The following is a 16,933-nucleotide window of genomic DNA, read 5'->3' on the forward strand; positions in this document are numbered from 1 at the left end:
GTGGCACAGCTTTATGTGGAGCATCTATGGGGCCATAATAATTATTTTTATGCATTTAGAATAGCGATGCATTAAAAAAAAGTTTTTTACTAGTCTAACAGGATAATAGATTTTATTCTGCCAATCCTGTTAAAATACTGTTAAAGTACAATGCTTTGTCCAAGTATATGTGGTCAGTCATAACAGTTTTCCATGTATACTTAAAGGGAACCTGTCAGCAGGATTGTGCAAAGTAACCTACAGAGTGTCAGGACGGCGCTATTATACTGAGTAAGATGATACCTTGGTTGATTAAATCAGTCTTGTGGTTGTTTAATCTTTATTTACATGTTTGTGTTAATGATATGCCCGTGCTGTGGGGCGGGCCTGGAGGTGGTGTCTTTATGTGGTGCTCTGCTTAGGTATTTATAATGCAGGCTGCTGACAGGCCACTGATTCCTCAGTCACCTGCCCCCTAGTTTGCATAATGAATACCTGTCTATACTGAAGAAAAAAAAAGAAAAAAAAACCGCTTCTGCAGGCAGGTGCCAGCCGTGACACCTGCACTGCAGCATAATCGCATGTTTAGTGCCCAGTTAATAACTATTCTTGATCTTACCAAGTAAAAAAAATAATAAAAAAAAAATAATAATTTTAAATGGCACCCACCGCGTCTGCACAGTAGCAGCGCCATCTTGTAGAATTTTTTTTTTCTTCTTCTCTACTAAGATGGCGCCACCGGCAACTGCGCACTAGCAGCTACCAAATCTCTATACACAACGATAGCTGCTACTGCGCAGGTGCGGCAAGCGCCATTATCAAATTGTTTTTTTTCTTTTTTTACTTGCTCAAAAGGGGATTGAAAGATAAGATCAGGCCAGGTGCCACAAAAAGGTCCTGATCTTCTGACGGATCAAAATCGGTGGATGTGGGACTGCGTTAATGGCAGGTACTTGATGAACTTAAACTGACCAGTAAGGCCATGTTCACACGTTGCAGATTAGCCTCTGGAATCTTTTGTGCGGATTCTGCATCTCTTGGCAGAAAACGCAGGTGCAGATTTGATGCGTTTTTTTTTACGGATTTTGTGCGGATTTCTTGCGTTCTTTTACCCCTGCGGATTTCTATAATGGAATGGGTACAAAAACGGTGCAGATCCGCACAAAAGTAGTGACATGCTACTTCTTTTAATCCGCAGCGTTTCCACGCGGAATTTTCCACACCATCAGCACAGCATTTTTTTTCCTTATTGATTTACATTGTACTGTAAATCACTTGCGGTTCTGCAGCGTTTCTGCACGGTAAAAAACGCTGCAGATCCGCAGGAAATCCGCAACGTGTGCACATAGCCTAAACATTTTCTTGAAGCAATGATCTTTGGTGTCTCCTGAATTGTGTGGTGTCTCCTAAGTTTGGAAGCCTGGAGTCCGGGGAGTCCTGCGGACGTCAACTGAGTGCAATTCACCTCACACTGGGATGGGACACTGTTTTCCTGTTTAGTGCCAGAGTAATCGGCAACTTTATAGCGGATAAATCATCTTTGCTTAATTTATGCAAACAAGCGCTTCAAGGCTATGCGGAGCACATAGCCCAGAAGATAATGCTGCCTCCAGAGCTTTTTTTTCTTTTATGAAAGAGTTGCCAGTATGATATGTATTGGCTCCAATTCTATTTTATGGAGTTTCCTTCTACATACGTTACCTTACCTTCACATAGCAGACAGGAAATTTAAGGCTCTCCATGCATGTTTTGTGACTGTGACACAGCTGCCACACAGACGGCCGCGGAGCCGAACAGCTGATCAGCCGGCGCGCTCCAGGTATCCGGGTTCCCGCTGTAGCTTACTCGGAAAGCGCTATAGCTTGCCGAATAAGGCTACTTTCACACTAGCGTCGTACTCGGCCCGTCGCAGTGCGTCGGGCCGACGTACCGACGCTAGCAGTGAATGCGCCGCACAACGGGGGCAGCGGATGCATTTTTCCAGCGGAGTTCTGGCGTCGCATGTGCGGTCGGAAAAAGCGGACCGTTGGCAGCAAAAAACGTTACATGTAACTTTTTTGCAGCTGACGGTCTGCCGCAACACGACGCAACCGTCGCACAACGGTTGCGACGTGTGGCAAAGCGTCGCTAATGTTAGTCAATGGAGAAAAAACGCATCCTGCAAGCAGTTTTGCAGGATGCGTTTTTTCACCTAAACGATGCATTGCGACATATTCAAAACTACGCTAGTGTGAAAGTAGCCTAAGCGGGGACCCGATCAAATTCGCTCATCTCTAGTCATGAACTCCTGGAAAACCAATTACTGGTAGGACTAATTCCTACTTTCCAGGACGCCCTCCTGACAGCACCATCAGGAGAATACCAGAGGATACATTCAGGGCGGGACTTCTACTGGAGGATATTCCTTCCGAAGGTTATCTTTTGGCCTGATAAAATCTTAAGATTCTAATGTCGGCAAAAGGTGTTAAGGCTACTTTCACACTTGCGTTTTTCTCTGGGCGTCAAAAAGCGTCGTTTTGGTAAAAAAACGCATCCTGCAAATTCTCCCGACGGATGCGTTTTTCCCCATAGACTTGCATTACTGATGCATTGCGACGCATTGTCCTGCGTTGTGTACGTTTTTGTACGGATGAGTCGGAATGCGCCGACACGTCGTCTGGAAAAAACGTTGTGTAACGTTTTTTTTGTTTGCGCAGCAAAAACGTGTCGCGACACTTCCTTATTAATGCGTCTTTGTCTATAATGGCGGTCTATGAGCGGCGGATGCGTCGGGACACGTTTTTTGACGGAATGCAGCGCTGCAATCCGTTTTTTTACACTGGGCATGCTCAGAAGCTGAATTTTGTTGCCAATTTCACCAGACATCACCCAACCTATATAAACCAGGTCTGAGTCTTCAACCACAGATGCCAAAGACTGAAGACCCAGAAAGAAGCCAGCCTGCCTGCCAGCCAGCATCTGCACAGCCAGTGCCAAGCGTGCCAGAAGCCCAGCCAGCCTGACTGCCAGCCAGCATCTTCCCAGCCTGCCAGCCTGTGCCAAGCCAAGCCTGCCAGAAGCCAGCCTGCCTGCCAGCCAGCATCTGCACAGCTTGTCAGCCGGTGCCAAGCCTTCCAGAAGCCAGAGGCCCTTAAAGCTGCATCATCCCAGCGTGAGTATACATACTGCCATTTTTGGTGTGCCTTTGTGCATGTGTGCGTCTGCATGTGTTTGTGATGTACTGAATACAGTCAGAGCTATACCAGAGCTAAACCTGAACCAGAGCTAAACCTGAACCAGTGCTAAAACCTGAATACAGCCAGAGGCCTGACATCGTACTGCACCAGCCAGCGTCCTCCAAGAGTCCTGCTCCAGCCTGAGGCCTGCCCTTGTGAATCCAGTCAGCTGAGCTCCAGCCTGATTGCTGCCATTTTTGCATTTGTCTGTGGGTGTGTATGTGTGTGTGTGTGTGTGTGTGTGTGTGTGTGTGTGTGTGTGTGTGCGCATGTCTGTTTGTGCCTTGTGCTTCTGGCTGGCTGTGTTATTTTGTGTGTGTGCATGTGTTGGTATTTGCATACAGCTGTGTGCTTTTGGGTGTGTTTGTGAGTTTTATGCCTGCACATGTGGTGTTTCGTGCATGTGTCTGTGTGCGGATGATGCGTCCATGCACGTGTTTTTATATATTTTATTTTTTTTCTGTGATGTATTTATCAAGTTGTGAGATTTGTGCAGCCTGTGGTTACTGACAGCGTGTGTCAGCATGTGCCAAGCGTGTGTGATCTTTGTTTTACAACATATATTTATTGTGTTTTATTGCTGAATTAATTTCAATGTGAAGAACTTGTACTTAAAATAAAGAGCAGAAATGCTCCTATTGTGATAACACACTAAAAAAATTTAAAACAAAAAAAAAATTAATAAAATGTTTATGAAATATCTCCGTTGTATCATTTCACAAAGGTAAATTTGTAAATGCTGTATGTACAAATGTCCACACAGGCAAAACTTGTGTTGGTGCTGGGTTATTAAGGTAATCTAATATTTTTTAAAAAAAGGGAAATAAAATCTGGTTCAATTGGATCTTTTAAGATCACATTTACATTACATTTTGAACTGGTGTGTAAACCTTTCCAGTTTACTTTTTTTTTTTTTTTTTTTGGGGGGGGGGGGGGGGGGGCTGGTGAGGGAGGGGTTGGTTGGTTTTAAAGATTGCACAGACAATACCATTATTGAGTTCCGCCCAGACTGGAGGGCCTTTTATTTTTTGGGGCGTTTTTTATCTCCAAACTTTCGCAGGTGTCCTGCATGAACATTGCTCTGATAATGTTGGCAGGGTGGTTATGACATGATTTACATTTTGGACTTTGGTGGGTTTTTTCTAACAATATTAACTTGTTATACTTGCAGAGCCAACTGGGACCAGTGCCGAGGTCCGCCCGCCCACATAGGATCAACGCACACCAGGGACCACAGCCGCCTGGAAGTGACCCACGGACCACAGCCACTTACGATGTAAGTATAAAGTCCCCACAACTACAGCTTCACTTTGAAAGTGTATAGTAGATTACAAGGGTTTTTATACTTGCAGAGCCAAGGGTGACCAACATGCACAGGTCAAGAACAATATCTTCTTCTGAGAGCCCTTCTCCACAGCGGGAGCTTGTTGCGGTAATTATCGATGTTTTCATATGATGTAGCTGCACGTTACATGTTTTCTTATCACTATATGCCTTTATTCTTTTTAACAGGAAGCTGAATCTGCTGAGGGACTCTCAGAAGAAGACGATAGGGGTGGAGACACACAAGGAGAGGGCGCACAGAGTGTAAGTTTTTTCGAAACAGCTTCACGCATCACTGAGCAACCAACACAATAAAAACATGATATTCATAACAGTACACATACAACATATGCCTAACTGTCGCGTAATTATTTGTAATGTTTTCCAGTCTGCTGTATGGCAAGATCCTCCAAGGCGCTCCCGGAGCCGACGTTCTCATGGCCGCGGTCGCCGTCAGGTGTGTGTTTTTTTTTTTCTTTTTGTGGCGTCTCTTACAATCTTTTTCTGATTCAGTGTTGTAATGTTCTTTTTATTTTTGTTATATCAACAGCGCGCTGCCGATTCAGACACTGAGGACACAATGGGCATTGATGTCGAACGGCTCATTGAGGAGGTCCGCGAACGGCAGCCGCTCTGGCATATGGGTGACCGCCGCCATGCACACACATTTGCCACCCGTCGGCTTTGGGAGCAAGTATGCCTAAATGTTTTGCCAAGGTGGGAGGACCTTGAACCAAGTCAGCAGAATCAAGAATGTAAGTATGAACTTTACAGTTATGTTTTGAACAGAATGAAAAGCGTTATAACTTACGTGATTGTATTATTGTCTTTACAGGTGAAAGGGTTAGGAAGCGGTGGCGGTCACTCAGAGATCGCTACAAGAGGGAGTTCAACCTGGAGATGCAGGCCCCGAGTGGCTCAGGACGCCAAAGAAGGACTCCATACAAACATGGGCCGGCCCTGTCCTTCCTACGTGAGAGTATGCTGCAAAGAGTGTAAGTATTCAACAGGCCATCGAATGACCAATTGTAACTACCTTGTTTGGTTTCAGTCAGGGCTTTGTCTCAAATCAATATTAATTGTTATTTGTTGTCTATTTCACAGCACCTTCTCCAGCCACCTGGCGCCTGCAACAACCTCGGACCCCTCTGTAGCGATCTCTCAGGAGTCCGTCACTGAGGGCCACATCCCTCTGACCCCTCATCTGTCCCTTACGGTACCTCTGCCCCATCCACAGCCACCAGCGGTGGAGCAGCATCGCAGACCTCGTTACTTGAATCTGCTGGTACAGACGTAGCGTTCCCTTTACCACACCCCTCTGATCGTGCCACCTCTAGACCAGTTAGGTTCGTGGCGGCAGCGACAGAGGGGTCCGGAAAGGAGCTATGCTCCTGAGTTCTTGCATCTGAATGCATCCTTTCAAAACTCTTTCAAGATTTTGGGAGAGCAAGTGACTGCTGGTTTCAGCATGGTGCAAGCACGCATCAGTGAAACCCACACTGAAACCAGCAGCCGCTTGGATTTACTTACATCTGAATGCAGCCTATCACCGGCCAACCTTTTTTTCCAATCAATGCTCAGGAGCATTGGAAAGCTAACTCTTGACTAGCAGATGCAGGTAATGCACGAATGCCATACTGCTCTACTGCGGGTCATGAGCCACAATCCCACACCTCCCCACACTGGCACTACAAATTTCCCACCCCAGTCCCAATACCAACCCCAGTCCCAATACCAACCATAATCTCAATACCAACCACAATCTCAATACCATTCACAGTCCCAATACCAACCACAGTCCCAAATCCAAACCCAGTCCCTATTCCCATCCCGGCCTCTAAGAACACGGTCTTCCCCAATGTTTTCCTCGTCTGGCTTTCCTTCCCCGTTTACTCTTCCTACCCCTAGCCCTACAACACCCTCCCCAGCTCGGGCTACTACATTTTCTCCCCATCAGTCTGCCCAACAAACACATTCCCCACCTATCGACGTGGTCCAACATTCCAGCCCCTCCGGTAATATCTCCACCCAGCATTTTACAGATTTGTAAACACTTTGTTTGTTGTATGTATGTTTTGTAGTATGTATTTTTTTCCAAAAACACTGTACCCTAAACAAAATAAAAAAGGTTGACAATATTTGTTCAGTCAACCAACCTATAATTTTTTCCAAAGGTTTGTTAAATTTCAGATTTCAATAAATTATGGTTTTGTTCGAAAAATGTATTGTTAATAATTGTTAATAAAAACACACCGCCCGTTTGAACGTATAAACATTGGATTTATTATACCACATATACAAAAGTGTATACTACTAAGTATGAAGTTGGTGGTATTAAAAAAAAAATTAATACACAAACATTTATCAACAAGAACTTAAATTAAAGTTCACACAATGTTATCTTGCCAGGGCACCATACCCACAGGTGAAACAAAATACTCAAAGTCGTCCCTCATTCTGGTTACAGAACCAGCAGAAGGTACAGAGCTGCTGTGGTAATCCCACAGGGTGGTCTCCAAATCCTCATCATCCACGGAAACGGGCAACTTGGAAAGTACATAGTTATGGAGGACCACGCAGGCCTTCACAACCTCATCCACAGTTCGTATGTGCAGAGTTATGGTGGTGAGCAGTACGCGCCACTTTGCAGTAAGAATGCCGAATGCACACTCCACCACTCTACGTGCTCTAGTTAAGCGATAATTGAAAATTTTTTTGGTTCTGGTCAAGTTTCTGCTGGAGTAAGGTTTGAGGAGGTGTGGAGACAACTGAAAGACATCATCACCCACACAGACATACGGCATAGGTAGTCCTGTTGTTCCTGGGAGTGGTCTGGCAGGTGGAAAGTCGTATGTATCGCCATACAAACAACAGCCCATCGGTGACGTTTTGAACACTTGGGAGTCGTTGGACCGTCCATAGGCTCCAATGTCCACAGCCAGAAATTTGCAGTGGGCATCCGCTATGGCCATAAGTACGATAGAAAAGTACTTCTTGTAGTTGTAGTACTCAAAGCCTGTTCCTGCTGGCTTTGCTATACGGATGTGTTTTCCGTCGACTGCCCCCAAGCAATTAGGGAAATGGAACACTTTTTCAAACTGTTCTGCACTCCGCAGCCAGATGTCCCTTGTTGGTTCTGGAATGTACTCTGTGTGCAAGGCATCCCATATCGCCAGGCAGGTCACTTTCACAATTCCGGAAATGGTCGATATTCCAAGTCGAAACTGGTAGTGTAGTGACGTTAGAGATTCTCCTGTAGCCAAGAAGCTGTGAAAAAGCAAAATAAAATTTAGAATAAATTGTAAAGACAGCTAATTACATTTGAAAGCAAGTTAAAGAAATATATGTATTTTTGTGGAACCAAATTAAAAGAGACACTTTTTTGGGGGGTGAGGATGTTGCAGTGCACATAAAACATCAACATTTTTATATCTCTGCATACATGGGCCCATACTTGGTAAATATTTACATGGTCCAGAAAATGCAACACTGTGTTCAGCGCTGTATTTTGGGGACCATGTTCACTGCTGATGTTGTTTTCTATTCGTTAAAATATGCTGGCATGCCATTACATATGAGCAATTTCGTAAACCAAAAAAGTTACTTACGGCAGGGTCACCATCAGCCGCTCCGCCGGTGTAATGGCAGACCTCATGCGTGTGTCCTGCCTTTGGATGACATCCCCGACTTTTTCAAGCAACAAATCAAAGTGGTCCTGCCTCATCCGAAGATAATTATAGAATTTCTCCGGGTTCTGCCGTAACTCCATGTACAGGGTAGAATAGATGCCCCGGGTCATCTGCAGTGCGTTAATGGGATGAATCCATAGTCTGCGACGTTGAGGGTTACGCTTCCATCGTCTTTCTGCTGCCGCCTCCTGCTCCCGAACCATAATATCCAGGCGATTGGTCTCAAAAATCACATCGGTAACCACGCTCGCAATCCTTCCAAGCACTCCTTCCATCTCTGCCACTTTCTCTAAACCCTTTCAAAGATGGGCTGTAAAAACTGTCTGTATATACTTTAACATATTTTCCAGTAGCCAATCACATACAAGGAGACTCCCACTTTTAGGCGTGGAAAACGGATCAGTCATAAAAACGGATGAAACGGATGAAAAAAACGGAAACAACGGATCCAGTTTTTCAATGGAACCGTCTAGCGAATCGCCGATGCATCTGTCAAAATAATGGAAGCGTTGTATCCGTTTTCCTGTCTTTGCGACGCATCCGTCGATGTGTCGCAACGACGCTTTTCGACGCCCAGAGAAAAACGCTAGTGTGAAAGTAGCCTTAGGCGTGGAAAACGGATTCGTCATAAAAACGGATGAAAAAACGGAAACAACGGATACAACACATCCAGTTTTTCAACGAAACAGTCTAGCGAATCGCAAACGCATCCGTCAAAATAATGGAAGCGTTGTATCCGTTTTCCTGTCTTTGCGACGCATCTGTTGATGCGTCGCAACGAAGCTTTTCGACGCCCAGAGAAAAACGCTAGTGTGAAAGTAGCCTAAGGGTACCGTCACACAGTGGCATTTTGATCGCTACGACGGCACGATCCGTGACGCTCCAGCATCGTAACAATATCGCTCCAGCGTCGTAGACTGCTGTCACACTTTCCAATGTACGACGCTGGAGCGATAATTTCATGACGTATGTGCGATGTAGAAGACGTTGGTTACTATGCGCACATCGTATACAATATCATGCACACCTTTGTTACACCATGCGATCATGCCGCCACAGCGGGACACTAGAAGACGAAAGAAAGTTTCAAACAATTTGCTACGACGTACGATTCTCAGCGGGGTCCCTGATCGCAGGAGCGTGTCAGACACTGCGAGATCGTAACTATATCGCTCGAACGTCACGAATCGTGCCGTCGTAGCGATCAAAATTGCACTGTGTGACGGTACCCTTAGACTCATCCATGTTGCAGCTCTGCAGATTTGGCCCACTGAGGCTCATGCTCGTTCTGTTCATCATGAGGCTACTGATAGACTAATAACTGACCTAATCCATCTTGCCATGGTTGCTTTCGATTTCTTCATCCCTTTGTGCTTTCGTGCAAACTGAACAATCAGATTGGAATCTATCCATCAAGAAGCAGTGCGAAACGCGCGTCGGGGCAGAGGGACGCCGAGGCATTCATCCGTGTGGCCCACTTACAGGTAGTTCACCCTTTTCTCTGAACTTAATAGTTTATTTTTCTTAGACCCATGCATTATACTAGAGGACTAGCATTAGCTCACCTCAATAGTACATAGGTACTGAAAAGTACTTACTAAATAGATGTTTTTTTCTTATTAAGGGTGTTGTTATGCCTATATGGGATGTGTACTATTGATATTGACTCCATACTTAGACGTTGGCCCACTGTTTGGGTTTAGCCTATGGCATCTTTTGTCCCTCATGTGTTTGGTCCAGTACCCTCTTTTCAATACATTAATGTTTTTTAAGAGAATTATTTTCTAATAAACTGGTATTTTACATTAGTACCATGGTCATAGTCATTTTTATTATAGTTTGATTAGACCTTATGTGAGATGATCATGTTAGATTGCAGCATTTCAGGGGTTAAAGTGCTGGGAGGGGTGAGTGACCGCTCCTGGCACTTAGTGCCAGGTGTCGGAATCACGTGGCCGTAATATTCAGTCCCTAGTCAAATAAGCCCAGGTCAGATGGACGGATTATTGCGTCCAATGTCAGAGAGGGGTTAAGGAGAGAGAGATTTGATGTTAGAGTCTTCTAGAGTCTCATACGGTGGTTTATATAGGCTGTTCAAAACAAAATTCAGGTCCCATGGAGGGACAGAGACTTTAACTGTGGGTCTAATCCTACCTTAAATCTCTCAATCCAGGGATGGTTTGATAGTGGATAATCCATGAAGGCACTCAAAGCTGAAATTTGTAGCTTCAAAGTGCTGGGTCTTAAGTCTTTATCAAATGCAGTTTGGAGAAAGTCTAGTATTCCTGGAATATTAGGGCTAAAGATATCCACCGTTGTTTCCTGATACTGTTCACAAAACTTCTTCCAGATCTTCATGTATATTGCAGACATCTCTGGCTTCCAACTCCTCTGTATAAGGGATAAGACAGAGTCTGAAACCCTTCTGGATCTCAAATTCTGCCTTTCAGGATTCAGGCATTGAATTGCAGGCATGTCACATTGGGATGATCATGACTTACTGGAAAGATCGGGTTTTCTAAAGCCTTCTTTACCAGGGGGAACCATCTTCTCTTGTGCCAAAACAGTAGTATCACTATTACCCTGGACTGATACTCTTGGATTTTCCTAAGTACTACAGGAATTAGAGGCAAGAGTGGAACGGGACATGCCAAGTCCATGTTTCATATTTGGGACAAAGCATCTATTCCTGTTGGGTTGTCTATCTGATTCAGGGAGAATTTTTTTTTGAGCTTTTGCATTTCCCCTTGGGGCAACAAGTCTAGCTAAGGAGTACCCCAGCAATGGGTTAAGCGATAGAATGCTTCCCAGTTCAGTTTCCATTCTGATTGCTGAATCTCCTTCCAGCTGAGATCCCTTTAGGTGTATCGTCGTCACTGAAAGAACTGTCTTTTCTGCCCAGTGAAGAATTTTTTGGCCAAAGCCTGAAGATGGTGAGGTCTAGGGCCGCCTTGATGTCAGAGGAAGGCTACTGTCGTTGGCATTGTCAGACAGAATTCTGATGCGTTGATCCTTGCCATTTAAATGACATGTCTTCAACATCTCCCAGACTGCATGGAGATTGCTGGGGTTTGACAACGTGAGAACATGGATTTAGGCAGGTACCCTGTAAGTACTGACCTTTTACATAGTATAATTTAACTTGTATAAAACTGTGTAAAAATTTGTCCCAGGGTTCCTTTATTGAAAACAGATTTGAGTAGCATGCGAGACACCATTCTGCTTCTGGTACTGGTATCACTACTCCTGAATGCACCAACTTTTTTACGTCCTGTAGCAACCTTTCCTAGACTTACAGGGACTGGGAACTGGGAAGCCAGAAGGTGGAATCTTCCTTGAGAGTTCTGCATCAACTCTATCCTGTACCATTTTGATATTGTTTGAAGTATCCATGCATTCTGGGATACTTCTGTCCAGACTTTGTAAAAAGGATTGGAGTCTTCCTCTCACTGCCTTGGCATCATTATCTCCCCGTGTTAGTTGTCAGATTGAGAAAGGTATTCCTTCCTCTGCCTTCTTTGGGGTAACTGTTGTGAATTCTGTGGCAGAGTTCACTCCTGTGGTCACAAGTGGTACTTCGGCTGATTCTCTCTGGGAGCTTCCGTTTGTGGAGGAAACTGGTACTGCAGCTTCTGAGTTTCCTCCCTCAGGTGATCTGGTGAGCTCGTTAGCTGCTTCTCTACTTAACTCCACCTAATGCTTTGATCCATGCTTCCTGTCAATGTTCCAGTGTTGGACTTGTGTATCTCTGGATCATTCCTGTGGCCTGCTGCTATTTGTTGCTATTTTTTCTGTCCAGCTTGTCTTTTTGTTTTGCTGGAAGCTCTGGGACGCAAGGGGTGTACCTCCGTGCCGTTAGTTCGGTACGGAGGGTCTTTTTGCCCCCTTTGCGTGGTTTTCTTTAGGGTTTTGTGTAGACCGCAAAGTTATCTTTCCTATCCTCGTTCTGTCTAGAATATCGGGCCTCACTTTGCTGAATCTATTTCATCCCTACGTTTGTCTTTTCATCTTACTCACAGTCATTATATGTGGGGGGCTGCCTTTTCCTTTGGGGTATTTCTCTGAGGCAAGGTAGGCTTATTTTTCTATCTTCAGGCTAGTTAGTTTCTTAGGCTGTGCTGAGTTGCATAGGGAGCGTTAGGCGCAATCCACAGCTGCCTCTAGTTGTGTTTGGAGAGGATCAGGAATTGCGGTCTACAGAGTTCCCACGTCTCAGAGCTCGTTCTATTATTTTGGGTTATTGTCAGATCACTGTATGTGCTCTGATCGCTATGTACATTGTGTTACTGAATTGCCTATCACAACAGGTAACTCCACTAACCAGCTTTCCCTTTACCTGTATACTCTGGTTCCTGATAAGAACAGGGTCTCCGAAAGGACAATACCTTTTTGGATTTCTTCTATGGAGACCCTTTTTTCTAATCTCAAGTTCTTTCTAGTATATAATCCAATACTGGACCAAACACTTGGAGACAGAAAAAGAATGGAACATAGCTTGTTTTTTGATTGACTATCCCCTGACCAGGTTTTAAGTCATATAGCTCACCGCACACTATTAGAGGTGCACAGTTTCTTGTGGCAAACCAAATTGAGTCTGCTGAGGCATGAGCCATAAATCCTCTTTCCATTTTGAGTAAGGGAATGGATTCCAGGATCTCATCTCTGGACGTCTTTTTTGATGACCCTCTAGCTCCTCTATCCAAAGGGTCGTGAATCTTGCTACAGTGGTAGCAGCTATGTTAGCTGTAATAATCACTGCTGAAGTTAACCAAGTTCTCTTGAGTAGCCCATCTGCCTTTTCTGTCCTTAGGATCCCTCAAGCATGATGAATCATAAAATGGGATAGTTGTCTTTTTGGCTACTCTAGCTATTGGGATGTCTATCTTAGGGATTTCATCCCATAATTGTATCTCTTCTGGCTCAAATAGCAGACAAGATCTGAAATGCCTTGGTATAATTAGTATTTTTTCTACGTCTTCCCACTCCTTTAAGATCATGGCCTTTATGTGCTTATTGACAGGGACTACCTTGTTCCTTCGGGATATTAAGTCTCCAAACAACTCATCCTGTATTGCAAGGGCTTGGCGATTCTCCTCAACTTTCATCATATTCTCACTGCCTGTAGGAACGTCATCGGCGTCTTCCCAACAGAAAAGGGATTTCTTTTCTCTTTTAGTAAGGTTGAAGTTAACCAGTCCCCTTCATCCTGTTAAGAGCCAGAATAATTTTACAATTCCTCCTCCTCTCACTTTGACTCCATCTCCAACCCATGGCCTTTTTTGCATAGGTGCAGCCTGGGAGAAACGAAAGAAAACTACAGTAACTCCGTAGGGGAATTCTGGACCTCTTCTCTTATTATGGCCCTCATATCAGTCATGAAGGAGGAATGTTCTTCCTTCACCGCTGTGGCATTATACTCTGGACATAATTGTTTCCCCATATGGGTCACTAAGCTTTATGTTGCATGGGATACATTTTTTTCCCCCTTTCAATTTAGATGTTGAAAGGGCAATAGACCTTTTAGGAACAGCCTTACCCTAAAGGGATAAAGGTATATGTAAAATAATATCTATGCCAGGTAGAAGAACCCCTAGTAAATGTGAAAACTTCCAAATCACTCACTAGTATAAGGGATTCAGTAGGGGTATCAGTATTTTGTCATTCCATTGCTGACTGTCTAAATGCACTGGTAACTCAGCTCCTCTTTGGTAGTACAATAAATAGTATCATCTCACTTGTTTTGTATCTGAATTGTCAAAAGGAACATCCCCTTTAATTAGGTCTTGTCACTCTGTTTTTTGCAAATACCAGGAGTGAGGTTTACGCTGGAATACACGCCGGGTACTAGAGGCTTGCATGTCATTCCTCTGTAACCGGAAAAGCTTCAGCATGCCGGTTTGTTGGGTGCGTACGCCAGACCCGCATAGTGATGGACAGCGTGAGCAGAGAGGGGAAGCAGCTCAATCCAGGAGCTCCAGCCTGGCCAGCAGAGTTTAGGGATCCCATGTTCAGCGGGGTGTGGGCATCCGGACACTACTACGGAAGAAAGATGCGAGGACCGGGGTCACACCTGCGAGAAACTCGCATGAATCTCTCGCCTCAATACCCAGCACTGCTGCCACCACTCGTGAGCGGAGCGTTCAGCTGCATAGAAATACATGCAGCCACACACTCCAGTCCCAAGTGCAGTGCCAGGTATTGAGGTGCGAGACTCGTGTGAGTTTCTTGCAAGTGTGACCCTGGCCTAATGCAGATTTCATGTGTGTGTCTTTATTTAAGGTCGGGATCATACATGCGAGAAACTCGCATGAGTCTCGCATCTTAATACCCGGCACTGCCGCCAGCACTTGGGAGCGGTGCATGAGGCTGCGTAGAAATACATGTAGCAGCACACTCCGCTCCCGAGTGCCGGCGGCAGTGATAGGTATTGATGCGAGACTCGGAGTTTCTCACATGTGTGATCCCGGCTTAACTCTTTGTTACCATTTTATTATGTTTATTACTAAACATCGGGCTTGGTATTATCTATCATCTATCTATTGTCTATCCATCTATCTATTCTCTATCTATCTATCTATCTATTCTCTGTCCATCTATCTATTCTCTGTCCATCTATCTATTCTCTATCCATCTATCTATTCTCTATTGTATCTATTTATCATCTATTATCTATCAATATATCTATCTAGCTATCTATTGATTATATCTATCTATAGATAGATATATCGGTGGATAATTGATAGATAATAGATAGATAGATAACAGATACAATTGATAGATACGATAGATCTACCTATTGTATCCATCATATCTATGTATATATGTGTCTAAACATTATTCTTCAATGGAGTATGTAAATGAAGAGGTTGGACAAGAAATTACATCACTATTTTTTTTTTTTATATCTATTTAGCTTACAAAAAAACACACAAATCCGTAGGAAAAACCCATGTAAAAACGCATGTGACCTGCCAGTGACCTCAGGTGCAGATTTTACCTGCGTCAAATCCTGAGCAAATCCTGATGCAATCCTGACCATGAAAACATACCCTTATGCGTCTGACCCTGATAGGGACAGGAAAAACCCTGGTGGGTGGTGGAGGGAGGGGCCATTTAACCGCTTGTGTATTCCTGTCCCTATTATGGATATGAAAGAAATACAAATTTCAGTTCTCCTGTTCAGTATTTGTTGCTTGTCCCACACTGGTAACGCCACCTTCATGTAAAATAAGCTCTGGAGGCAGAATTATCTCCCGGCACCATACGCCCCTGAGCCTGGAAGAGATCACTTATATAAAGTGATAAAAGATGATTTAACAACAAACAAAGCTGATACGAGACATACAGGTAGGACTTTTCTCAGCAGTCTATAACCTGTATGCACCAAATTAATTGTTGATAGGTCAAATGTGGTGACAGATTTCTTTTAAATGTGACAGAAATGTAAAGAAAAATTACTGCACTTTAAAATGGTTTCTAAGGTTACAGAAAATAAACAGCACTTATGTCAGATCTGGGGAAAAAAAAATTATGTACAACTGAAAGTGATGCACACATCATTTTGTTATGTAGATTGATTTAGCTTTACATACAATAAAGAAGATACCTGCAAAAAAAGTGTGTAAAGAAAGATTCTCACCTCCAAAATACAAGCCAGTAGCAGTACACATTCTCCACTGACCCTGGTACATGCCAGGCCTATTGGGACTGCACATTGGCACACTGACGTCTGTCATTTCTTGGGTGTCTAAAGAGCGTACTAATACCATATTCACATGTCCAAACTGATCACCTCCAACATAACGCAAACACACCCCAGGCGGCCAAGCTTCAGATCCTAGAAAAACAGAACTAATTGAAATAAGAAACATGAATTAACAAGGAAAACAAACTCAATATCTACAAAAAATAATATGTTAAATAAGGTGTGTGTGTGTATGATGGGGGTAAAACTACTATAAGGAACCTAAAGACATTACTGCCACACAGTGAACACACTGCAAATAAAACTTTTCGGTTCATCACAGAGGATTCATCTTTTCATGCTCTGAAGAATGCTTTTCAGAAACTGCAAGAGTACACATTTATGTCTGAGGAGTGGATTATTAAGTCCCACAGGAAAAAATGGCTTATTAAATATCTGCTGGAAGGCATTCTTCGCAAACGATCCTGTCATTACTTACCCTACACCTGTGACAGTACAGTACTGTTTGGCAACACGACAGCGCTTGGGAGAGAAGGAACACGATTTGACTTTTTCGGTGCAGATTTTTCTAGAATAGTTTGCAGACTTCATTTGCAGAGCCTCTGATCCCTCCCCAAGTGTCAGAACAGCAGAAACCTCCTCAAGGTGAACACAATTTGAAAATTACACCCTCAGGGGATTAATCAACAGATGTAATGATAATTTTGACTCCATAGGTGCTTTCCGGAAATAAGCAGGCAGTGGACATGGAGATTTAACAGATAATGGACCCGAGTGGGGACTTTTTTTGTGTATTAAGTGTAAAAGGGGTGATCCGATGGCAAAGCATTTTTCCCTTTATATTTAGTACCATAAACTAAGCTATTTTCTAATATACCGTATTTTTCAGACTATAAGACACAGTTTTTTCCTCCAAAAATGTGAAGGAAAATGGGGTGGGGGGAAAGGGTTGGGTGGTGTGAGGCTTATAGTTCGTATGTATCTGCTCTTGCTGTGGTGAGGAGGTGGGAGAGTGGAAGCGG

General features: G+C 43.9%; 2 protein-coding genes across 7 annotated transcripts in view; both read right to left on the reverse strand.

The window, feature by feature from the left end:
• Positions 1–16,933, reverse strand: part of ILRUN (inflammation and lipid regulator with UBA-like and NBR1-like domains) — a 239,303-nt gene that overhangs the window by 110,272 nt on the left and 112,098 nt on the right. For all 6 annotated transcript variants that reach the window (XR_011319233.1, XM_069756566.1, XM_069756564.1 and 3 more), the window contains exon 3: positions 15,846–16,043. Coding sequence is in view for 5 of the 6 variants with exons in the window: in XM_069756566.1 (XP_069612667.1) it covers positions 15,846–16,043 (198 nt within the window). In the remaining variant the exon portion in view is untranslated. The remainder of the gene's footprint in view (positions 1–15,845; positions 16,044–16,933) is intronic.
• On the reverse strand, positions 6,790–11,831 carry LOC138669800 (uncharacterized). Its single transcript, XM_069756562.1, has 2 exons — positions 8,126–11,831; positions 6,790–7,784 (listed from the first exon to the last, which is right to left on the reverse strand). The coding sequence occupies exons 1-2, from the start codon at positions 8,479–8,481 to the stop codon at positions 6,905–6,907; spliced, it is 1,236 nt and encodes a 411-aa protein (XP_069612663.1). The 5' UTR covers positions 8,482–11,831; the 3' UTR covers positions 6,790–6,904.

The sequence above is a fragment of the Ranitomeya imitator genome, chromosome 3, assembly GCF_032444005.1.
Source record: "Ranitomeya imitator isolate aRanImi1 chromosome 3, aRanImi1.pri, whole genome shotgun sequence".
Taxonomy (NCBI): domain Eukaryota; kingdom Metazoa; phylum Chordata; class Amphibia; order Anura; family Dendrobatidae; genus Ranitomeya; species Ranitomeya imitator.

What these genes read in the sequence shown, in the direction of transcription:
- LOC138669800 (XM_069756562.1), bottom strand. Translation starts at nt 8,481, where the DNA reads ATGGAAGGAGTGCTTGGAAGGATTGCGAGCGTGGTTACCGATGTGATT. An exon ending in CGGCTGATGGTGACCCTGCC is followed by an intron (nt 7,785 to 8,125) that starts GTAAGTAACTTT and finishes GCTTTTTCACAG; the next exon opens with CTTCTTGGCTACAGGAGAAT.